The sequence below is a fragment of the Equus asinus genome, chromosome 3 (genome assembly GCF_041296235.1).
Source record: "Equus asinus isolate D_3611 breed Donkey chromosome 3, EquAss-T2T_v2, whole genome shotgun sequence".
Classification (NCBI taxonomy): Eukaryota; Metazoa; Chordata; class Mammalia; order Perissodactyla; family Equidae; genus Equus; species Equus asinus.
This window is the reverse complement of record NC_091792.1, coordinates 96,187,596-96,211,088: the sequence shown is the minus strand read 5'-3', so window position 1 is coordinate 96,211,088 and position 23,493 is coordinate 96,187,596. Positions and strand designations below refer to the sequence as shown.

At 37.1% G+C, this 23,493-nt stretch overlaps 1 protein-coding gene across 3 annotated transcripts in view; it reads left to right on the top strand.

Moving 5' to 3' along the window:
* Positions 1-22,908, top strand: part of COPS4 (COP9 signalosome subunit 4) — a 42,940-nt gene extending 20,032 nt beyond the window's left edge. Inside the window, exons 7-10 of one of the 3 annotated variants that reach the window (XM_014865196.3) lie at positions 5,444-5,614; positions 16,102-16,217; positions 17,858-17,942; positions 22,382-22,908. In XM_014865196.3, the coding sequence (XP_014720682.1) occupies positions 5,444-5,614; positions 16,102-16,217; positions 17,858-17,942; positions 22,382-22,515 (506 nt within the window). In that variant the 3' untranslated portion in view covers positions 22,516-22,908. The remainder of the gene's footprint in view (positions 1-5,443; positions 5,615-16,101; positions 16,218-17,857; positions 17,943-22,381) is intronic. The other 2 variants (XM_014865198.3, XM_014865199.3) reach the window with 2 other exon arrangements.
* Positions 22,909-23,493: the final 585 nt, after the last annotated feature.

The following is a 23,493-nucleotide window of genomic DNA, read 5'->3' as shown; positions in this document are numbered from 1 at the left end:
TACTTTGCTCTTTAATGTTACACTCCAAACAACAACGTCCTGTGTACCTGATTGCTCACACACATATATATTACCAATTTGTAATCTTTGCTAATGTGGTAGATGAAAAATAGTATCTTATTCTAGTTTTAATTTTAATTTCATTTATTATGAATGCTCTTTAGCATCTTTTCATGTTAAAAAAATGGTTGAAAAACATGTATTTTTTTTGAGTGAATTATTTGTTTATGTCCATTAGCCATTTTTTGAGTTTTTGTCCTTTTCTTGGTGACTTATAAAAGTTCTTTATGTATATAAGAAAATTAACCTTTTTTTTTTTTTGCCAATTTTCATCTCTTTTTGGCTTTGCTTATGACGTTTTTGCCATGTAAAAACTTTTAGTTTTTATAAAGTTCAATGTATTAATCTTTTCTTTTTTTAGCTTCTGGGTTTTGTTGACTTGCTTAGAAAGGCCTTCCCTATTCTGAAATTATATAAATTCTCTCCCGTGTTTTCCTCCAGTACTTTAGGCTTTAGGTTTTCAGATCCATTGGTCTCAGGACCCCTTTACTCTGAGAAGTTGAGAACCCTAGAGAGCTGTTGTTTATGTAGGTTATATCTATTGATTACTGTATTAGAAATTGAAATGAGAAAGTTTAAAAATGTTAATTCATTTAAAAGTAACAATAATTGATCCATTACATATAAACATAAAGGACATATTTTTGTGAAAAGAACTATATTTTCCAAAGCAAAAAAAGTTAGGAGAATGGGATTTTTACATTTTTTCAAATCCTTTTAATGTCTAGCTTAATAGACAAAAGCTGAATTCTTAAAAGTACTTCTGTATTCAGTCTGTTTTGTGATATTGTTTAGTGGAAGTATGTGAAGAAAATCCAGCCTCACACAGATGTGTAGTAGAAAAGGGAGGCATATTTAATGGCTTTTTCAGATTTTTATGGATATTGTTCTTTGATACTATACTAAACTTGACAAGTGGTATAATATTTTATGCGTTAGGTGTGATGTGACGTCTGAAACCATATCAGTGAGATTTTGCACTCTGTTATGTTAAAGTCTTGGTCTCTCTTGCGCTTTAAATGGATCTTTTGCCAGTGCAAGATTTTGTACTATCATGTATTGGTTATTTGGAAAACACTGGTTGGCTGAGTTAGACAGAGCTTCCACATAGTGATGTCCTTTATTATATAGAAAAATTACATTTGAATATAGTACCACTGAGCTCATTAAAAAAAAAGCTTTAAGTATTAGAAAGCTGTCAGGCTCATGGTGGCAGATACAAGTTTTCCAAAAATTATTTTTTCTTGAAAACTTTAATTTTATCAGGGGCAACAAATATTCTTGGTTGGTGGAGACAGACTCACTTTGTTAATTTTTAAGAAAATGTCTGCCGGATACTCAAGTCTGAAAAACCATAATTTGTCAGTTGTTATTTCAAGTAATTGGTGTTCTATGGAAAAGAAACACTGGTTCAGCTTGCAGTGTTTCCTTGGGACAACCATTGTTCTTCGATTTGCAGCAGAAGTGCTTTATGTGCATTTCCCACTTTGTCACACAAAATATTAAAAAGATGTATTCTCAAGTGTCAAGATTTAACAAATAATTTTTACTGCTGCAGGGACATTCTTAAGTGAAACCACCATTTTTTGTTTTGACTGTGTGTGACACAATACATTTGGTGCCACTGCCTTGATTTGTGTTGTGGTACCAGTAGTTTTAGCCACCATTGCTTTTGCACCACTAGTGCAAATGTCAACACAGTGAAAAAAGCAAAGGATGTCTTTGTTTTTTTAAAAAGAAAATGGTGTTCACATCAGTGATCTGTTGAAAAGGCCTTGGGGACCCCCTTTGAGAACTGCTGCTTTAGGGTTTCATTTAGTACCTTCCTACTTCCTCCTAGTTACTACCTCCAGCCCCCAACTCTCCGAGAGTAATCATTAGTATAGATTAGTTTACCTGCTTCTTGAATTTACCTGTAAATTTTAATCTATTTGGATTTATTTTAGTGTAAGGAATGAGATAGGGAATTAAGGTTTTTTTTTCTTCATGGCTAGGCATTGGACCTAGCATCCTTTATTGAATAATACATCTTTTTTTCCCTATTGATTTGAAATGCGTTATAGTAAGATTTCTGGACATAATATTCTCTTCCATTAATTAGTCTATTTATGAATATACTAGTACTATGCTCTTTGAATTATTGTAGCTTTATAGTATGTTTTATTATCTAGCAGAGCTTCTCTCCTTTCATTATTCTTTTTCTAAATTTTCCTGACATTTTGTCATAGTTGCTTTCTCTCTCGTTTATACACATGCACACGTTTTTTGATGTATCGTTTCAAAGTAAGTTGTAGGCCATCATGACACTCCTTCTTTATATATCATCATGCATCTCCTAAGAATAGGAACATTTTTCTATGTACTTGCAATACCATTATCATCCCTAAAAAAATTTAACAAGTGATTTTGCTATAGAAGCTAGCATCTGGTCCCTGTTATCATTGCTTCAGTTGTCTCAGGAATATCTTTTACACTTGCCTTTTTCCCCTGAACAAGGAAAAGTTCATATGTGGCATGTGGTGATTATGTCTCTTTAGAATCTTTTAGTCTAGAATAGTTTCCTCGCTTTTTTCCTCCATCTTTATTGAGATATAGTTGACATATAACATTGTATAGTTTCCTCACTTAAAAAATACTCACTTTTTGAAGAGTTCAAGGAAGTTGCTTTGTAGAAGTCCTTCATTCTAGATTTGTCTGATATATATTGTTTACTTATTCCTAATCCTGTGTATTTCCTGTAAACTGGAAGTTAGCCAAACGTTAGATTAACTTCAGGTTAAAACTTTTCTAGCAAGAATTCCTCATAGTGACGCTGTGTAGTATGCTTGCTGTTGCGTCCCATCAGAGGGCACGTGATGTCACGTTGTCCCACCATTATTGATGCAAATTTGGTCATGTAGTTAAGGTAGAGATTCCACTGTAAAGGTATATTTTCCTCTTTGCATTTTGGAAATCATTTATGGGATGCTGCTTTGACAACTCTAAAAAATCCTGTTCCCCAACTACCTTTCAATAATTTAGTATCTATTAATAATCCTTGCTTGGTTCATTATATTGTGTGCTGAAAAATGTGATTTACTACTAATTCTATTCTTCTGCGTTTGTTAGCTGCTATTCTTCTGTAAGAACTTTCCTTTTGATTTTCTTTCTTCTTTTAGTATCATTAAGGACTTTTTTTCTGCTTATTTTTCTGTGTGTATAATATATACACAGAAAAGTGTACAGCTTGGGGCTGGCCCAGTGGCATAGCGGTTAAGTTGGCATGCTCCACTTTGGCAGCCCAGGGTTTGTGGCTTCGGATCCTGGGTGCAGACCTACACGCTACTCATCAAGCCATGATGTGGCGGCATCCCACATACAAAATAGAGGAAGACTGACACAGATGTTAGCTCAGGGACAATCTTTCTCAAGCAAAAGAAGGACAATTGGCAACAGATGTTAGCTCAGGGCCAATCTTCTTCACTTAAAAAAAAAAAGTGTACAGTTTGATGAATTGTAACAAATGAACATTAGGAATAGTACTGCTATGAACATTCTTGTATATTTGACTCATTTTTTATTTATTCCGTGTGTTATAGTAAATTATATTTATAATTAATTTGATGCTCAAGTTCCAAATATGACCAGATCATGTCTTTTTGACATGGCCTCATTTTTTGAATGGTTGCCTACATTGTAGCATAAAAGATGCCTTAGACTCATTTTGTATTTCTCCTGCCCCAGACTTGAAATCAGCTATTTTTCAAGGATCCCTAGTTCCTTTTAATGAAGATACCAAGATTGGGATGCTAGGTGTGCTCATTACTTCTGGGTGTCATTGTGGTTAGGCTCTTACTGTATATAGAGCTAGAAAATATTTAAATAGAAAAAGGTTGTTCAGGGCTGGGCCCGGTGGTGCAGCAGTTAAGTTCACACGTTCGGCCTCAGTGGCCCGGGGTTCACCAGTTCATATCCTGGGTGTGGACATGGCACTGCAAGGCAAGCCATGCTGTGGTAGGCGTCCCACATATAAAGTAGAGGAAGATGGGCATGGATGTTAGCTCAGGGCCAGTCTCCCTCAGCAAAAAGAGGAGGATTGGCAGCAGATGTTAGCTCAGGGCTAATCTTCCTCAAAAAAAAAAAGAAAAAGAAAAAGTTTGTTTATAGAATTATTGCCATTAGTTTGGTTTCTGTAATGTCATCAATTGTCATGTAATTTTTCACCATTTAAAGATCCTTGAAAGTATAAATTGAAACTATGAATATTGTTTCCAATCTGAGAAATATTTGTTCATCTTCTATAATTTTTCTTTTTCGTGAGGAAGATTGGCCCTCCACTAACATCTGTTGCCAATCCTCCTCTTTTTGCTTGAAGGGGATTGTCCCTGAGCTAACACCTGTGACACTCCTCCCCTATTTTGTATGTGGGATGCCACTACAGCATGGCCTGATGAACAGTGCTAGGTCTGCGCTTGGGATCCAAACCCGCGAGCCCTGGGCTGCCAAAGTGGAGTGCGTGAACTTAACCACTACACCACCAGGCTGACCCCATCTTTTATAATTTTTTTTTTATTATTACCAAGGGACTGCATGTTCATTTATTGAAATACAAATAAACAAGAAGAAAATAATACCTATAATTGGAATCACTCATAACATTTTGGTGTAAACCATATTCTTCACCTATGAATATACAGTTGATCCTCATTATTTGTAGATTCCATATCTGTGCGTTTGCCTACTTGCTAACTCCAAAATCAGTACTCGTGCTTTCACAGTCATTTGCAGACTTACACAGAGCAGCAAAGAATTGGAGTCCCCTGACTTATGTTTCCAGCTGAGGTTGAACAAGGTAACCCTCTGCCTTCTTGTTTCAGCTCTCATACTATAAACAAGTGTCCTTTCGGTGGTCAATTTAACACCATGGGTTTCACATTTTGTGCTTTTTGTGGTTGATTTCACTGTTAAAAATGGCCCCTAAGCATAGTCCTGAAGTGCTCTCTTGGTTCTTATGCATAGGAAGTCTGTGATGTGCCTTATGGAGAAAATACGTGTGTTAGATAAGCTTAATTCAGGCATGTTTTCTGTGAGTTCAATATTAATGAATCTTCAATATATATTAAATAAGGTACCTTTAAACAAAAACACACATGAACAAAGTTACATATTGATCAGCTGACAAACATGTTGTGACCGGAGGCTCGCAGGAACCCAGTCCTGTGTTCCCACTAGGGCAGCAGTTAAGTAGTCCCTGATTCAGTGGTGGCAGCAACTTTTTAGAACGTAACTACTGCAAATAATGAGATTCCACTGTATATTTTAGTAGGCAAAAAATAGGTCGTGCGATATTTTTCATTGAAGACATAGATGGTGAGAATATTTGATGTTCATTTGTTTCCCTTAGGACAGCAGCGTTCTCGGATGCTAGCTACTCTTTTTAAGGATGAAAGGTGCCAGCAACTTGCTGCTTATGGGATCCTAGAGAAAATGTACCTAGATAGGATCATCAGAGGAAATCAACTTCAAGAATTTGCTGCCATGCTGATGCCTCACCAAAAAGCAACCACAGCTGATGGTAATGATCATGTTTTATAAGTGTGTGGTAGTAAATATTTAGGTACACGTTAGTGGAAAGTATGTTAAATTTGAAGCATCTCGATGTCTTCCTATAATATTTTTATGTAACAGTTGATGATTCCTTTTTTAAAAAAGGAATATTATATTGACTGAAGATGAGTATCATACACAGATATGGGTTTGAAGTATAAAAATAGCTCTCTTGGAAAGTATTGTGGAATGATGCATTTTTTGGAAAGGCTAAGGGCAGAAGAATTATAGGCTATGCTTATAGTGCCTGGTTTTTTAAAAACTCGAACCGTTTGATTAGGTACCTTAATTAACCTTAAGCATCAGTTTGTAGTAGAGCATAATGATCCAGTCCTATTTTAGATAGAGCAAAATTTGGCACAGTAACTTGCCCAAGGTTGTTCAGGATGAAAGTGTTGCCAATAAAAATAGATATTGGTGTCGTGTTTCCTAGCCAAGGGATGTATTTGCTTAAGTTGAACTACCTTTGCCAGGAAATAAGTTTTTAATAGTTGCTTGTTCATAACATCAATTATTTTAAGTATGTTTGTCTACAGAGATTTGAAAGTAGCTTATAACAATAACATATGATACTAAAAATATAGATGTAGGCCATCAGAAACCTGGAAAAGGTTAAGATAAATGTACAGATCTGTTAGACTCACTGCCTTGGGTTCATTGTCATCCTGTATTGAAGAGAATTCAGTCGTAAAGGGTTATTTATGTAGGGGCTAGCTGAAGGTTGTATGCTTTACCCATCTTACAGCCCTGGATTGAATGAGGGGATTATTTTGACCCCCTATTGAATTTCTTTATTTAATTGTCCTTTAAGAAGCAAACCAAGGGATTCTCCTCTTTCTGTCTAAAGGAGGGTTTTTTTCTATAGGATATTCTTTATGGATATCCTCAGGAAAATTTCCTTTACAGTCTTAGGATTAGTTGTGATTCTCCTGAGCAGTTGGTTTTTATCTTATTTAAACACACCGTGAATTAATAAACTGATTGGTTTTCTTATTTTGGTTGGCTACGAGAAAGCTTAAAATTAAATTTGAAGCCCACCTGTAAATAGTGTGTGTTTTGATTGTTGCTTTTGACTTTTAAATTCTCGTGTCTTTTGTTCTGTGTATTCTTCTGAGCAGCTTTAAGTTCTTTTTGCAGGAAGATGTCTGACAAACAAGTTAAAAGCTAGATAAATAAGAAAAAGTTTCCAGAATTGAAACAGTTAGCTTCAGATTGGACTTTGAGCTTTCTGGCTGTGAAAGAAGCATGAAAAGATATAATCAGAGAATTTTTTTCTGAAAAGAGGGATACTCTCTAGGATCTCTGAGGGCACAAATGATTCTCAGATTTTTCACACGGGACTGTATACGGCGTCCAGGGGTTTTGTCATCTTCCTCTTGCATTTTAGAACTTTTTGCTTTCCTTATTTCTTCTTGGACATTTGTGTTTATTGGCGTTACAACCCTAGGCTACCAATCTTGAGACATAGTTATTTTTCTTTAGTTATAATTCAGTGATTTCTACTATATTCCCAGAGTTGTGCAAAATTAATACCAATCTTCTGCTCTATAGATTTGTCTATTCTGGGCATTTCGTATAAATGGAATCATGTAATATATGCTTTTTGTGACTGCCTCCTTTCATTTAGTGTAATGTTTGCGGGGTTCATCCATGTTGTAGCATGTATCAGTACTTCATTCTTTTTTTTTTTTTTTTTTAAGATTTTATTTTTTCCTTTTTCTCCCCAAAGCCCCCCGGTACATAGTTGTGTATTCTTCGTTGTGGGTTCTTCTAGTTGTGGCATGTGGGACGCTGCCTCAGTGTGGTCTGATGAGCAGTGCCACGTCCGCGCCCAGGATTCGAACTAACGAAACACTGGGCCGCCTGCAGCGGAGCACGCGAACTTAACCACTCGGCCACGGGGCCAGCCCCAGTACTTCATTCTTTTTTACTGCCAAATAATACTCGAATATATGGATGTACCACATTTTATTTCTTTGTCAGTTGACAGACATTTAGATTATTTTCACTTTTTTGCTATTAAATAATACTGCTATGAACATTTATATAGACTTTTTTTGTGGATGTACATTTTTAATTCTCTTGGGTCTATACCTAGGAGTAGAATTACTGGGTCATATGGTAACTCTGTGCTTAATCTTTTCAGAAGCTACCAGATAGTTTTCCAAAGCAGCTGCTCCATTTTACATTTCTGCCAGCTGTGTGTGAGGGTTTCATTTTCTCCGTATTCTATTCCACATTTATTATCTGTATTTTTGATTTAGCCGTCGTAGTGGTTTTTTGTTTTTTTTTTTTTTTGAGGAAGATTAGCCCTGAGCTAACATCTGCTGCCAATCCTCCTTTTTTTGCTGAGGAAGGCTGGCCCTGAGCTAACATCCATGCCCATCTTCCTCTACTTTATATGTGGGACGCCTACCACAGCATGGCTTGCCAAGCGGTGCCATGTCCACACCCGGGATCCAAACTGGTGAACCCTGGACCGCCGAAGCAGAATGTGCACACTTAACCGCTGCGCCACATCATGGTCAGCCCCTCACTGTGGTTTTGATTTGCATGTCGCTAAGGGCTAATGATCTTGAGCACCTTTTCATGTGCTTATTGGCCATTTGAATATCTTTAGAGAAATGTCTATTCAGATCCTTTGCCAGTTTTTTAATTGGGTTATCTTTCCTTTTGTTATTGAATTATAATTATTCTTTATATGTACTGGATCTGATCATTATCAGATAAATGATTTGCAAATATTTTCTCCCATTCTATCTGTTGTTTCTTTACTTTTTTGATGATGTCCTTTGAAACACAAAAGTTTTTAATTTTGATGAAGTCCAGTTTATCTGTTTTTTCTTTTGTTGCTTGTGCTTTCAGTGTTGAATCTAAGAATCCATTGCCCCATCCAAGGTCATGAAGACTGGTTCTGTTTTCTTATAAAAGTTTTATAGTTGTAGCTCTTACATGTAGGTCTGTGATTCTTTTTTTTTTTTCTTTCTAGTGGTTGCCAAGATTTATTGAATGCTTATGATGTGCCATATACTCTTCTAAATTTTTTACATGGATGCTTGCATATAATCCTCACATTGACCCTATGGGGTAGACACTGTTTGTTTTTTTGTTTATTTTATTGCGGTCATAATGGTTTATAACTTTGTGAAATTTGAGGTGTACATTATTATTTATCAGTTTCTGTATAGACTGCATCATGCTCACCACTAATAGTCTAATTTTTATCCGTCACTGTGTATATGTGCCCCTTTACCCCTTATGCCCACCTGCCAACCCCCTGTCCCTCTGGTAACCACTAATCTGTTCCCTTTATCCATGTGTTTGTTTATCTTCCACATATGAGTGAAATCATATGGTGTGTGTCTTCCCGTCTGGCTTATTTCCGCTTAACATAATACCCTCAAGATCCATCCATGTTGTTGCAGATGGGACAATTTTGTCTTTTTTTATGGCTGAGTAGTATTCCATTGGATTTATATACCATATCTTCTTTATCCACACATCAGTCAGTGGGCACTTAGGTTGCTTCCATGTCTTGGCTGTTATGAATAATGCTGCAGTGAACATAGGGTTAAATAAGTCTCTTTGAATTGTTGATTTCAAGCTCTTTGCATAAATACTCACTAGTGGGATAGCTGGGTTGTATGGTATTTCTATTTTTAATTTTTTGAGAAATTTCCATACTGTTTTCCATAGTGGCTGTACCAGTTTGCATTCCCACCAGCAGTGTATGAGGGTTCCCTTTTCTCCACATCCTCTGTAACATTTGTTGTTTTTTGTCTTGATAATTATAGCCATTCTAACAGGTGTAAGGGGATATCTCATTGTAGTTTTGATTTGCATTTCCCTGATGACTAGTGATGTTGAAGATCTTTTCATGTATTTGTTGGCCATCTGTTTATCTTCTTCTGAAAAATGTCTGTTCGTATCCTCTGCCCATTTTTCGATCAGGTTGTTTGTCTTTTTGTTGTTGAGTTGTATGAGTTCTTTATGTATTTTGGAGATTAACCCCTTGTTGGATATACGGTTTGCAAATATTTTCTCCCAGTTTGTGGGTTGCCTTTTCGTTTTGTTCATAGTTTCCTTTACCTTGCAGAAGCTCTTTAGTCTGATGAAGTCCCTTTTGTTTTTTTCTTTTCTTTCCCTTGCCTGACTAGACATGCTATTTAAAAAAATCCTTTGAAGACTGATGTCAAAGAGTGTACTGCCTGTATTTTCTTCTAGGAGCTTTATTGTTTCACATCTTCAATTCATTTTGTCTTTAATCCATTTTGAGTTAATTTTTGTGTATGGCATACAATAATGGTCTACTTTCATTCTTTTGCATGTGGCTATCCAGTTTTCCCAGCACCATTTATTGAAGAGACTTTCCTTTCTCTATTGTATGTTCTTAGCTCCTGTGTCAAAGATTAGCTGTCCCTTTATCTCTTTTTAATCTATCCAGCCATTCTGTGTCTTTTGATTGGAGAATTCAATCCATTTACATTTAGAGTGAGTTTTGATATATGAAGGCTTAATACTGCCAGTTTATCTCTTGTTTTCAAGTTGTTCTCTCTATTTCCCTTGTTTCTCATCCCATGTATTTCTGAGAACCATTTCAATTTGGTGATTTTCTCTGATGGTTTTCTCTTTATTTATCATTTGTGTCTCTGTTCTGATTTTTTCATATAGTGGTTACCATGAGGTTTGTGTAAAAGATCTCTTAGGGGCCAGCCCAGTGGCATAGTGGTTGAGTTCATGTGCTCTGCTTTGGCAGCCCAGGGTTTGTGAGTTCAGATCCCAGGCATGGACCTACACACTGCTCATCAAGCCATGCTGTAGCAGCATCCCACATACAGAATGGAGGAAGATTGGCACACATGTTAGCTCAGTGATAATCTTCCTCAAGTGAAAAGAGGAAGATTGGCAATAGATATTAGCTCAGGGCCTGTCTTCCTCACCAAAAAAAAAAAGATCTTGTCGATGAGATAGTCCATTTTCTGATAGCCTCCTGTCTCCTTAACCTAAGCAATTTCCATCCCTTTCCTCTTCCCAAAGTTATTGTTGTCACAACTTATTCCATTTTGTGTTGTGAATTTGTGATTAAAATGAAGTGATTATAGTTATTTTTGATGCATTCCTTCCCTTTATCTTTAATTTTATAATTGTTTGCTAACTTGTTCTGATAGAGAGCTGCAATTTTCTGATTTTGTCTGTCTATTTATCTCCTTGCTCAAGGCTTTGTAAACTTTTTCTTTTTGTTTCAGGTATGAGGGCCTTGTTGATCATTTCTTGTGGGTGGGAAGTCTTTTGGTGATGAATTCCCTCAACTTTTGTTTATCTGGGGAAGTTTTTATTTCTCTATCATACCTGAAGGATAGTTTCGCTGGATAGAGTATACTTGGCAGGAAATTTTTGCCTTTCAGTATTTTGAATGTATCTTTCCACTATCCTGTAGCCTGTAAGGTTTCTGCTGAAAAGTCTGCTGAAAGCCTGATAGCTGTTCCTTTGTGGGGTATTTTCTTCTTTGGTGCCCTTAATAGTTTTTCTTTGTCATTGACTGGCTGGTTTTGCTGATATATGCCTATTATTTCTTTGAACAAGTTCTCTGCTCCTTTCTCCTTCTCTTCTCCGTCTGGAATACCTATAGTCCTTATGTTGCATTTCCTAATTGCCGGATATTTCTCAGAGAATTTCTTCGTTTCTTTTTAGTCTTAGTTCTCTCCTCCTCCACCTGAAGGATTTCTGTATTTCTGTCCTCTAAATTACTAATTCTGTCCTCCATAATGTCAGCTCTGTTTGTTTTTTTTTTTGTAAGATTCTCTCTGAGCCTAACACCTGTTGCCAAGCTTCCACTTTTTTTTTTGGCGTGAGGAAGATTAGCCTTCAACTAACATCTGTGCCACTCTTCCTCCACTTTGCTTGTGGCTTGCTGCCACAGCATGGCTTGATGAGGTGTAGGTCCATGCCCAGAATCTGAACCTGTGAACCTGGGCCACCACAGCAGAATGTAGTGGACTTAACCACTTCACCACGGAGCTGGCCCCTCAGCTATGTTTTTTAAGGATTCTAGATTGTTTTTTGTCTTGTTCATGTGTTCTGCATCTCTAGCATTTGTTTGGTTTTTTTTTTTTATAGTTTCAGTCTCTTTTGTGAAGAATTCCTTTTGCTCATTAATTTTATTCCTTAGTTTGTTCAACTGTCTTGCTGAGTTTTCTTGTAGCACATTGAGTTGCTTTATGATAACTATTTTGCACTCTCTGTCATTTAGATTGTAAATTTCTTTGACTTCAGGGTTTTTTTTTTTTTTTTGAGACTTGTCATTTTCCTTCTGCTCTGGAGTGTTAATGCATTTCTTCATAGTATTTGATGGAGTGAACCTTTGCTGGCACATAGTTGTAGTATCTGGTTCCAGATTCCGCCTGCCACCACTGGTGGGGAGTGAGGCAGGAGCTGTGTTTTCTGGACCCACCGCATTCTTTGGAAGTTGTGCCAATAGAGCTCTCTGTGTTTGCCCACTGGCCACCACTACTTCACACACACAGGCACAGGCACTCTGGTACAGATGTGCTGCCCTGGCCAACTGGCCTATTTGCCTGGGCCGATCTGGTGTGCCAGGCAGGAGGTGGGTGCTTTCTTTCATGCATGCAATCCCATGTGATGCTGTATTATCCCTCTCTGCACTCACTGGCAGCCCGCCTGTGCTGCTTGGCTTGGTGGAGGTGCTGACATGGTGTCTGAGCCACCTCAGTGTGGGGTGTTCCCATGGTCTGGGAAGCAACTCTGAGAGCATAAGTGTTCCCACAGAGGGCTGCCTGATCACCCATCTCCTCTCAGTCATGCACCAGCTGCTGCGTGACATCCCATGCCCTAGATCACTGCTGTTGGGGAGGGGGAGGAGATTCACTTACCTCCTTCCACTGCTTCCCAGGGATCCCGTCCCCCCACCTTCAGGGGTATGGCTGCATGGATCTCTTAGACGTCAGTTTGTGCTGTGTGGATGTCCTCTTTTGGTTAATGAATGTCCTTTTCATTGTATCTTAGCGAGGATAGACTAAGGGAACAGCTCACTCCACCATGATGCTCACATCCCCTTTCATTTACTTTCAGTTAATTTTTATAAGTGGTGTAAGGTAGGGGTTCAGCTTTGTTCTTTTCCATCTGGATCTTCAGTTGTCCCAGCATCATTTGTTGAAAAGGCTACTATTTCCCCATTAAATTGTCTTGGCACCCTTGTTGACAATCAATTTTCTGTAAATGTGAGGGTTTTTTTCTGGACTCTGAATTCTATTCCATTATTCTGTATGCCTGTCCTTCTGGCAGTACCACACTGTCTTGGTTGCTGTATCTTTGTAGTAAGTTTTGAAATCATAAAGTGTAAGTCCCCAAACTTTGTTTTTTTTCAAGATTGTTTTGGTTCTCCTGAGTCCCTTGAATTTCCATTTGAATTTTAAGGTCAGCTTGTCAGTTTCTGCAAAGAAGCCAGCAGGGTTTTGTGTGTTTGTTTGTTTTTTGAGGAATATTGGCCCTGAGCTAACATCTGTGCCCATCTTCCTCTACTTTATATGTGGGACACCTGCCACAGCATGGCTTGATAAGCAGTGCTTAGGTCCACACCTGGGATCTGAACCGGTGAACCCCAGGCCCCCGAAGCGGAATGTGTGCACTTAACCACTGTGCCACTGGGCCGGCCCCAGCAGGGGTTTTGATAGGAATTGCAGTGAATCTGTAGATCAATTTGGGGAGTTTTGCCATCTTAAGGATATTAAGTGTTGCATACATTTCTGTTTATTTAGATCTTTAATTTCTTTCAGCAATGTTTTGTACTTTTCAGACTATGAGGTTTATATTTTTATTCCTAAGTGCCTTGTTCTTTTTGATGCTATTTTAAACAGAATTATAGTCAGCCCTCTGTATCTGCGGGTTCTACCTCCTTAGATTCAACCAACCACAGATTGAAAGGCCTATGATGGTTGTGTCTATGCTGATCATGTACAGACTTTTTTTTCTTGTTATTATTCCCTAAACAGTATAGTATAACAGCTATTTACATAGCATTTACAAGTAATCTAGAGATGATTTAAAATATCCGGGAGGATGTACATAGGTTACGTGCAAACACTGTGTCATTTTATATGAGGGACTTTGAGCATCAGTGGATTTTGGTATCCACAGGGAGTCCTGGAAGCAGTTCCCTCCCCCTGGATTCCCAGGGACAACTGTATTTTCTTAATTTCATTTTTGGCATGTTCATTGATGCTGTGTAGAAATACAACTGATTTTTGTAATATCTTAGTCTGTTTTGGCTGTTTTAAAAAAATATCAGAGTAGGTGGCTTATAAACAACAGAGACTTATTTCTCACAGTTTTTGAGGCTGGGAAATTGAAGGTCAAAGTGCTGGCAGATTCAGTGTCTGATGAGGGCCCACTTCCTGGTTCATAGACGGCTGTCTTCCCACTGTGTCTTCACATGGTGGAAGGGATGAGGGAGCTCTTTGATGTCTCTTTGATAAGGGCACTAAACCCATTCATGAGGGCTCCAACCCTTGAGACCTAATCACTTTCCAAGGCCCCCATCTCCAAATACCATCACGTTAGGGATTAGGTTTCAATATTGAATTTTGTGGGGATACAAACAATCAGTCTTTAGCATGTAGATACGTATATTTTTACAAGTTTCACCTTTAGCAAATTTCAGTTCTGCCATTACTAAGCACTAGTCCTATTTCAGAGCTGCTGAATTAGTGAAGTAATAATTATCTCACTTACCACATAAATAATTTTGAGAATTAAGGTTTAAAAAAGTAACTACCACATTTTTATCTTTCATTTTTTCCCCCATCTAAAGATACAACCCTTCCAATTGGGTGTATTGCTGTACTGCTTTTTAAAAAAATTGTGGTAAAATATACATAACATAAAATTTACCCATTTAAAGCATTTTTACAGTGTAGTTCAGTCACATTAAGTACATTCCCATTGTTGTGAATCACTAGCATCCATGTCTGCAAATTTTTATCTTCTCAAAGTAAAACTCCATACTCATTAAACATTAACTTCACATCCTCCCCTCCCTCAGCCTGCTGTACTGTTTACTGACATGGAGTAGACAGGGAGAGGAACAGGCCTGAGGAGAGAAAGCAAGAAGTCCTCTTTTGAACATATTAAATTTGAGGTGTTTATAAAACTTCCAAGTAGAGGTCTTATTTAGAGAGCTGGATGTATAAACCTGAGCTCAAAAGAGAGATCTGGATTAGAGAGAGGTATGTGATAGTCATCAGCATATCGATGGTATTGAAACAATATAGAAAGAAAGAACAGATGAGGGTGTAAAATTGTGCCCTCTAATTTTCGAGCTAAGAGTGAGAAGGAAGAACCAGCAAGGGAGACTGAAAGATAGGAGTTAAGACATAGGAGTTAACTAGAAGAGTATAGATAGAAGTCTAGAAAAGGGCAACTGGAACATTACGAGAGAGGGGTTCACAGAATGCTTCCCTTGGAGGCTCTAAGTATATCTTGTCCACAGCACCTGTCATAGTACTTGGCCTGTAGTAAGTGCTCAATAGAAATATCAAATAAGAATGGATAAGGGGTCAAAAGGTACAAACTTCCAGTTGTGAGGTAATTTCTGGGAATGTAATGTGCAGCATGGTGACTGTAGTTAACAATACTGTGTTGTGTATTTGAAAGTTGCTAAGAGAGTAGATTTTAAAAGTTCTTATCACAAGAAAAAAAATTTGTAACTGTGAAGTGATGGATGTTAACTAAATTTATTGTGGTAATCATTTTGCAATATATACATATATCAAATCATTATGCTTTACACCTTAAACTAATACAATATTATATTATCAATTATATTTCAATAAAACTGAGGGAAAAGAAAGAATAGTGTGAGCCGAGCAGTCTAACACCTTCTGGATGGGGCCTTAGGTCCAGAACTCTGTCAGGTCCTTTGTTACCTCCCTTGGGAGGATGCCATGCCTCATCTCTCATATGAAGGGAGCGGATCCAGCCTTCTAGAAATTTTTCACATTCCCTCAGAGCAAGGTGCTTGTGGGGTGCCCAAAAGAATAGAGATCAGGGACTTTTTCAAGCTTGTAGAACAGGTTGCATGATTGTTTTGCCACTGCTTGCTAATAGAAGTTTATGCTTGTAGCAGGAAAAGAAAAGTTAGTGAATCCGGTAGCCAGCCTAAGGAGGCAAAACCCCCCCAAACCCAAAGGGTTTAATCTATTCAACTAGTTAGTAACTACTTGCCAATCACTCATTTTCTAAATATGGTATTTGTATTTAATTGTATATTAAACTATATCAAATAAGGCATTTTGGTTACTTTTTAAATTTTGATAGGAGAAATAAAGACAGTAGTTATGAATTATTATAAGCCTAGAAGTTTTAGAGGAAAAGGATGCATCTTTTAAGAATTTAAAACTAGTTTCAAACTTTCAACTGTTTAATTTATATTTATTTAAGGTTCCAGCATTTTGGACAGAGCTGTTATTGAACACAATTTGTTGTCTGCAAGCAAATTATATAATAATATTACCTTCGAAGAACTTGGAGCTCTTTTAGAGATCCCTGCAGCTAAGGTATTTTCTTGTTTCCAATACATAAAAAGAAAGTTGAGACTAAACTATTGAGGTAATGAGAAAATAAAATATATAATTGATAAATGTTGGCAGCTTCAACAAAAAGATACATAAAAAGCTCAGGTAAATGGAAATAAATTATTTGAATATTAAAATAGTGCTATAATGGAATTGTCTGTGTTTTGGTTTTTTTAAACTGTACTTTATGATAAAGTGACCTCAAATGAAAATCTTAAAGGGTTGCAGGTTATGATACCCATTTTGTGAGAATCTCATTGTTTAGAGTCTGGGTTTTTGTTTTTGTTTTTTCCTTTGGTGAGGAAGACTGGCTCCGAGTGAACATCTGTTGCCAGTCTTCCTCCTTTTGCTTGAGGAAGATTGTCCCTGAGCTAACATCTGTCCAATTAGTGTCTGTTTAAATCCACTTCTTAGTGGTTTCTGATTTCTGACTAACTTAAGATTTTGATACATGCTTTAGTTCTTTTTTCTGCCCTAGATTGACTCAAAGGTTAAGTATTTCATCTCTTTGAGAGAATGACTGTGGTGATACTCCAGGCTCGTCTATTGTAACTTCTGTGCTCAATTTAACTTAAGAAGTTGACTGAGTTACTATGGAATTAATTTCATTCTTAGTCATGATAAGCATTTAATTGGCTATGCACAAGTTCCAACAAAGTACCAGTAATATTTAGTGGGTCTTTCAGGTGTTATTTAAAAAGCATTCTCTTAATTTTAAATAATAGTAAAAGCAAGCAGTCAACCTTCACTTTACCTAACTTGCAAACCTTAAAGTCCTGTAGTTAGGGGATCATGTCCCCTCTTATCTATTAGTGGAATTTTAATTTAGTGTTTTCTAACACAAATCCTTTACATGTACACATTGAGTGCACAGTAAAGGAAGTGGAACAATATGGGAACCAAGGCTTTAGTTACCATGAAAAGAGGCTTTCTTCTTAGGCTTTGAGGCATGGTCCCTTGCTGAGACTAAGGGACATGAGTATATTTTTAACAATAAATGCTAGTCACAGTCTGTTCAGGAGTGATTCAGGGTTGATTGCGAAGATGGTCAGTATTACTGAAATAAGTCACAACCCAGTTTGCTTACATAGAGTATAGGGAAACGTGTCTTTAGGAGCTAGGTAGAGGACCTTTTGCTCTCCTTTAATTGTCTTTTAAATTCTTCTAATTCCCTTTTAAGTTTGAAAATCTATTCTTCCTTTCACCATTTCCTTCAAAAATATTATTTTCTTAAAGAGTTTTTGGGGTGATAAAGACTGTGAAAATTGAAATGAAATAAGAAAAACTAGTGGTTTTTTTTGAGGTATGGATCCCAGTGAGAAGAAAAATTGTTAGTTTGATTTTCAGCAGAGGAAAATCTATAAGAGGGATAGATTCTTGTCCCAAATCTCACAAGAAAAACAGATCCTGATTAACTTAAGATAATGGATTGAACCTGGAAAGAATTGGGGTGATTTAATAGGCAGATTTCCAGGATTTACTCTTGTGATGAATGGCAGATGAACACATATGTACAACTTAGGGGTGGGTGGCTAAACCAAGAGCTTTCAGTTCTCATCATATGAGACTAACGATTAGATGTGATAATTAAAGTGTCTGAGAGTTTGTTTGTTTTTTAACAGGCAGAAAAGATAGCATCACAAATGATAACAGAAGGCCGTATGAATGGATTTATTGATCAGATTGATGGAATAGTTCATTTTGAAAGTAAGAAGTTTTGCTTATTTTTGTCATAATGAAATGGCAGTAAAGTGTTATATGTTTATGATTAAAACATGTTGAATAATTTCCTTTGACCCAGAATCTTACGACTGGAATGAGCTTATTTCCCAAAGAAATAATTTAAAGTAATTTTTATGAATTTATATTCATGAATCTACTTAATGGAGCGTTTTCTATCCTGCAGAAAATTTTGAAACTGAAGTAGTTATATCAATACATTCATTTACTCATCAAACATTTGTTGACCACATACCGTAGATCGGGCATGTGGAAATGACAGTTACATTTCCTATTCAGCAGCTCATTCTAACAAATGCCCTTTTATCTTTCAGGCCTCATCTTTCCTTTTCAGCATATTCAATAGGGTTGATCACTCACTCCTTTTTGAACCCCTCGCTCCCTTGGCCCCCATTGTCTTGACCTCTGTCATCTTCACCCTGTCTTCCTGCCTTCCCTCCTCCTTCTCCAGGCATGCTTCCCAGTCATCTTTGTAGATTCTGTAGTGCCTCTAATTTAAATGTTGGGTTGCTTAGGGCTTACTCCTAAGCCTTCTTCTCCTCATTCTCCTAAGTTTCCCTAGGTATCTCATCTATTCCCATTGACTCAGTTACCATCTCTATGAAGACAATGCTTAGATTTACCTTTCTAGTCTACATCTCACCGAGTCCCAGACCCAGTGACTCTGACTACTGAGCTTTTCCCACCTGATTGTTTCGTGAGCATCTCGGAATGAACATATCCAAAACTGAATTCATTATCTCCCCTCCATACCTGCCTCCCACAACAACAACCAACTCACCAGCCATCCAAAAACTGCATTGTTCACTTTCTCCAGCATTTCTTATCCTTGACCCCTATTCTTCTTTGCTGCCTGGAATCCTTTCAATTTTACCTCCTAGCTGTATCTGGAATCCATGTACTTTTCTTCATTTCTTACTATCACCAGCCTATTCTGAACCCCTACAACCCCTTCTGGGTTTGGGGAAGTAGCCTCTTGACTTTTTTCTCACATCTACAATTGCTCCTGTCTAGTCCATTAGCCCTAGTATAGCCAGAGTCATTGTGATCTTTTAAAAATGCAAACAAAAAGAAAAAATAAGTAAAAAATTATTAAAGCATGTTACTCTCTTCCTTGACACACTAATGAATGGCTTTCTCACTGCTTGTAGAACAAAGTTCTAGAAAGTCTCCAAAAGCTCCCACATGATTTTTTTAGCTTTCTCTTCTCAGTCCAGCCATAGAGGTCCTTTTGTTTTTTCCAGCATTGTAAATTCTTCCCTCATCAAACATTCTGAAATATCCACCCCTCTCCACAACCAACCTCTCAAGCTATCTTCTATTTGTCCCCATGTCTTAGTTTGAGAACGTTACTCACTAATGATTTTCTTGACTCCCCAGGTTAGGTATAGCTTTAAGTTATATGTTCTTGTCACCCTGAATTCCTTCCTAGCATTAATCATAATTATTTTCATTTCTGTAGCTATTTGTCTAAATGTCTGTTTCTACTTCCAAGCTAAGCTTCCTAATGGTAGATGTTAAGTCTCTGTTGTTCTCCATGGTATATCCAACATCTGTTCCAGTGCCTGCCACGTAATAAGTGGCAAATAAATCAGTATTGAATAAACAAACATAGTATATGATGAATAATATAGCAGAGGGGTCACTAAGTGAAAGGACAACTTAAATTAATATATTCCCACTTCATAGAATGTGGAATATTTTTCTTGGATTTAAAAAATTACAGTGATAAATATGCTGATAATAACAAGCAAAGCATTACAAGGATAAAGAAAGGAAGAGTTCATATTATCTTTTTACTTCCACTCCCTTCCTCTAATCCCAGCTCCCTGGCATGACTAATAATAGTCTAAAGTCTTGTGTCTTTCTACATGCTTGTACAGATAAGTAAAACCATAGAGAGATTTTTAAGTGACGTTATAAAGTACATAGTATTCTACAATTGTTTTTAAAAGTTAATGTACCGTGGACATGTTTTCAAGTCAGTAGATACAAATCTAATTTGTTTTAATAGCAGCTAGTATTTCATGGAGTTCGACTATTCAGCTGCTGATGGCCATTCAGGTGGTTCCCTGGTGCGTATCTTTATGTCCTGGTACACTTAGTTCTACAGAACAGAGTCTCAAAAGTTGCATCCTTTGTGGCATACATCTTTTGGTTTTTAATAGCTGCTACCAATTTGCTCTCCAGAAAGATGTAGCCATTTATACTTTCACCAATATGAGAGAATGAGTCAATAGCTGGTTCTTCTTCTTTTTATCTTTTGCCAGTTGATGGGAGGAAATATTAAATTATTTTTCTGTTTATTTCCTTGGCTGTAGTGAAGTTTGATAGCTTTACATGTATTAGCCATTAGCGTTTCCTCTTCTATGAACTGATGTTACTTTTTCTTGTCTATTTTCTTCTTCCCCCAAGCCCTCTCCTTCAGACGTCCCAGGGTAAATTTGCTGTAGCTTTTGGCTTAATGATAATTTTAACTCTTTGTTTGCTATGTGCATTACAAATATTTTTCTTATTCTATCAGTTGTGTTTCTGTAAGGCAATGCATACCATAAACACATTTTGTGGCCAAATGTGTCCATTTTTAATTTTATGGCTTTTGAGTTTCCTGTATTGATTAAGAAGGTCTCCTTCACCTTGGAGTAAAACTAATATTTTTCTAAAATTTCTAATATTTTTATTTGTTGTATATTTAAAATTTTAATCTGTCTACAGTTCATTTTTGTGTATAATTTTAAGCTATCATCTAGTTTTTTAAAGGTGGATCGCCAATTATGCAAGTATCATTTATTAAATAAAACATGCTTTCTGGTCTGTGACTTATATTAAGTTTCACATGTATTTTTAGATCTATTTTTATATTCCACTGATCTCTAACAGTATGGTAATAAACCAATTTATAGTAAATTTTACTATTGGTAAAGTAACTACTGTCCCTCTACTTAGTTTTTTAATTGAATTGAAATTCATGTAACATAAAATTAACCGTTTTAAAGTGAACAACTCAGTGTCATTTAGTTTATTCACAACGTTGTGCAGCCACCATCTCTACCTAGTTCCAAAACATTCCATCTCCCCAAAAGGAAAGCTGTGCCCATTAAGCACTTACTTCTCATTCCTCCCCCTCCCCAGCCACTGGCAACCACCAATCTGTATTCTGGTCTATGGGTTTATCTATTGATGGATATTTCATATAAATGGAATCATGCAATATGTGACCTTTTGGCTTCTTTCACTTAACATAGTGTTTTCATGTTTCATTTAGGTTGTAGCATATAGTCAGTACTTCATGCCTTTTTAAGACTGAATAATATTCCATTGTATAGGTGTACCACAATCCTACCACTGGTTTTAATTTTCAAAATTATCTTGGCTATTCTCAAACATCAATTCTTCCATGTTAACTTTAATAATTTTGTCCTGTTTAGAAAGCAAAACAGAGAAAAGGGGGATTGTCTTTGGAATTTTGTTAAATTTATATATTAATAGGAGAGGATTGATATTTTTATGATATTGCATCTTTCCATCTGGGAATGTGATTTGGTCTACTCAAGTTATTTTTATGTTTTTAATTTAGATTTTTTTTTTTTTGAGGAAGATTAGCCCTGAGCTAACTACTGCCAATCCTCCTCTTTTTGCTGAGGAAGACTGGCCCTGAGCTAACATCCATGCCCATCTTCCTCTACTTTATATGTGGGATGCCTACCACAGCATGGCTTGCCAAGCGGTGCCATGTCCGCACCCGGGATCCGAACCAGTGAACCCCGGGCCGCCGAGAAGCGGAACGTGAGAACTTAACTGCTGCACCACCGGGCCGGCCCCCTTAATTTAGATTTTATAGATGTTTTTCTTCCTTAATTCTGTGCCCATTTTTGTGAGTTTTGGTGCTGTTTTGAATGAGATTTTCCCCCCCCAGTTTTTTATTTCTAACTACATATTGCTGATATAGAGAAAAACCTGCTAGATTCATGGTGAGTTTTTTGTTCTGGGTTTGAATATTAAAATATTTATCCTTCAGAGTCATGGTAGAGACAGCCTTGAATATATAGATTTACTTTCCCCAGTAGGTGGCAGTGTCTTATGAGTCAGTAAACATTGGGGATGAGACAGTTGGCTTCAGTGAAGCTGTCTTATTGCGGTTGTGGTTGAGATTGGTTGGTTGGTTTTATTTTGTTTTCGTGAATAGTAATAATATGTATCTGTGTGTATATATACTTTTGTTTTATATTTTGTGCCAGTGATTTGGGTACTTTTCTTAATTATTGCTTAATCAGCTTAATTTTATTAGCCACAATTTTTGGAGTAAACTTCTAAGAATTATACTACTGTATTTATCTTTTAACTCACATTTGCTGTGAATACAAAGGAGTAATTTCAACTTTGTACATTATTCCTTTTTTCTTTAGCACGAGAAGCCCTGCCAACATGGGACAAACAGATCCAGTCACTTTGTTTCCAAGTGAATAACCTTTTGGAGAAAATTAGTCAGACAGCACCAGAATGGACAGCACAAGCCATGGAAGCCCAGATGGCCCAGTGACTCCCTGCAGAACCTCTGTGCACACTACATCTTTTTCCTTGTTGTACAGATTGATTTCACTCTCTCTCCAAAGCATTTGCATCATGACCTTACATATTTCCATTCCTTTTATGCTGGATTCTATTTAAAGAAGACATTATCAGAGCAGGAAGTACAAGCATTTAAAAATACGTAGTTCCCATGTATTCAGGGTCTCTGTGCATCAAACTAAGATGTTTTGAAAGCTTTTTCTTTAAATGGAATAAGTGAAATATCTGTGGCTGAAAAGTTTGGGATTTGTGATAACTTTGTAGTCATGTAAAACTTAAGTGCTTTGTGCCTCTCCAAATGTGATTATTCTAATAAATGGAGAAGTGAGCCAAATAAAGTAGTACTTTGTTTTCAATTAGTAAACAGTGTTTTGTTCCTTTTTCCTTTCAGTTAGCAGATAGTGATTTATACCATATGCTAGAAATGCAAAGATAAGCCATACTGCGTGTTCTGCAGGCATTCCCAGAGTCTCAGAGCCAGTAGACAGAAGTGTAAATCCTGTAGTCGTACCAAGTACTGGAGCACACGAGCAGGAGCTTGTCATTTGGCAGAGAGGGATCAGGGAAGGCTCCTTGGAGAGGGTTATTTCAACTTTGCTTTATAGAGAAAATGAGGAAAGGAATTTTTTTAAAAAGTTTGTGGGTGACTACCAGTTTGAGCTCCAGCGTGTGAAGAGCTTGGAAGTCGTCACTCCATCTTGACAAGAAAAAAGCTGAACAGGCTGAAAATCAATGGCTTTTCTTAGATCCACCAGAGAAGTGAGGTCACAGGGCAAAGCACCCCCGTAGCCCCCCACTCCCCCCACCCTTCACCCCCCACCAAAACTGGAGAGACAGGCAAATAGAATCACAGTAGAGATCAGCTTGCCAGGAGCAGGATCTGCCTGAGCTAGTAACTGATATGGACAGTGAAATGGTAGCTTTGACAAATTACTAGAGGCTGAGTGTG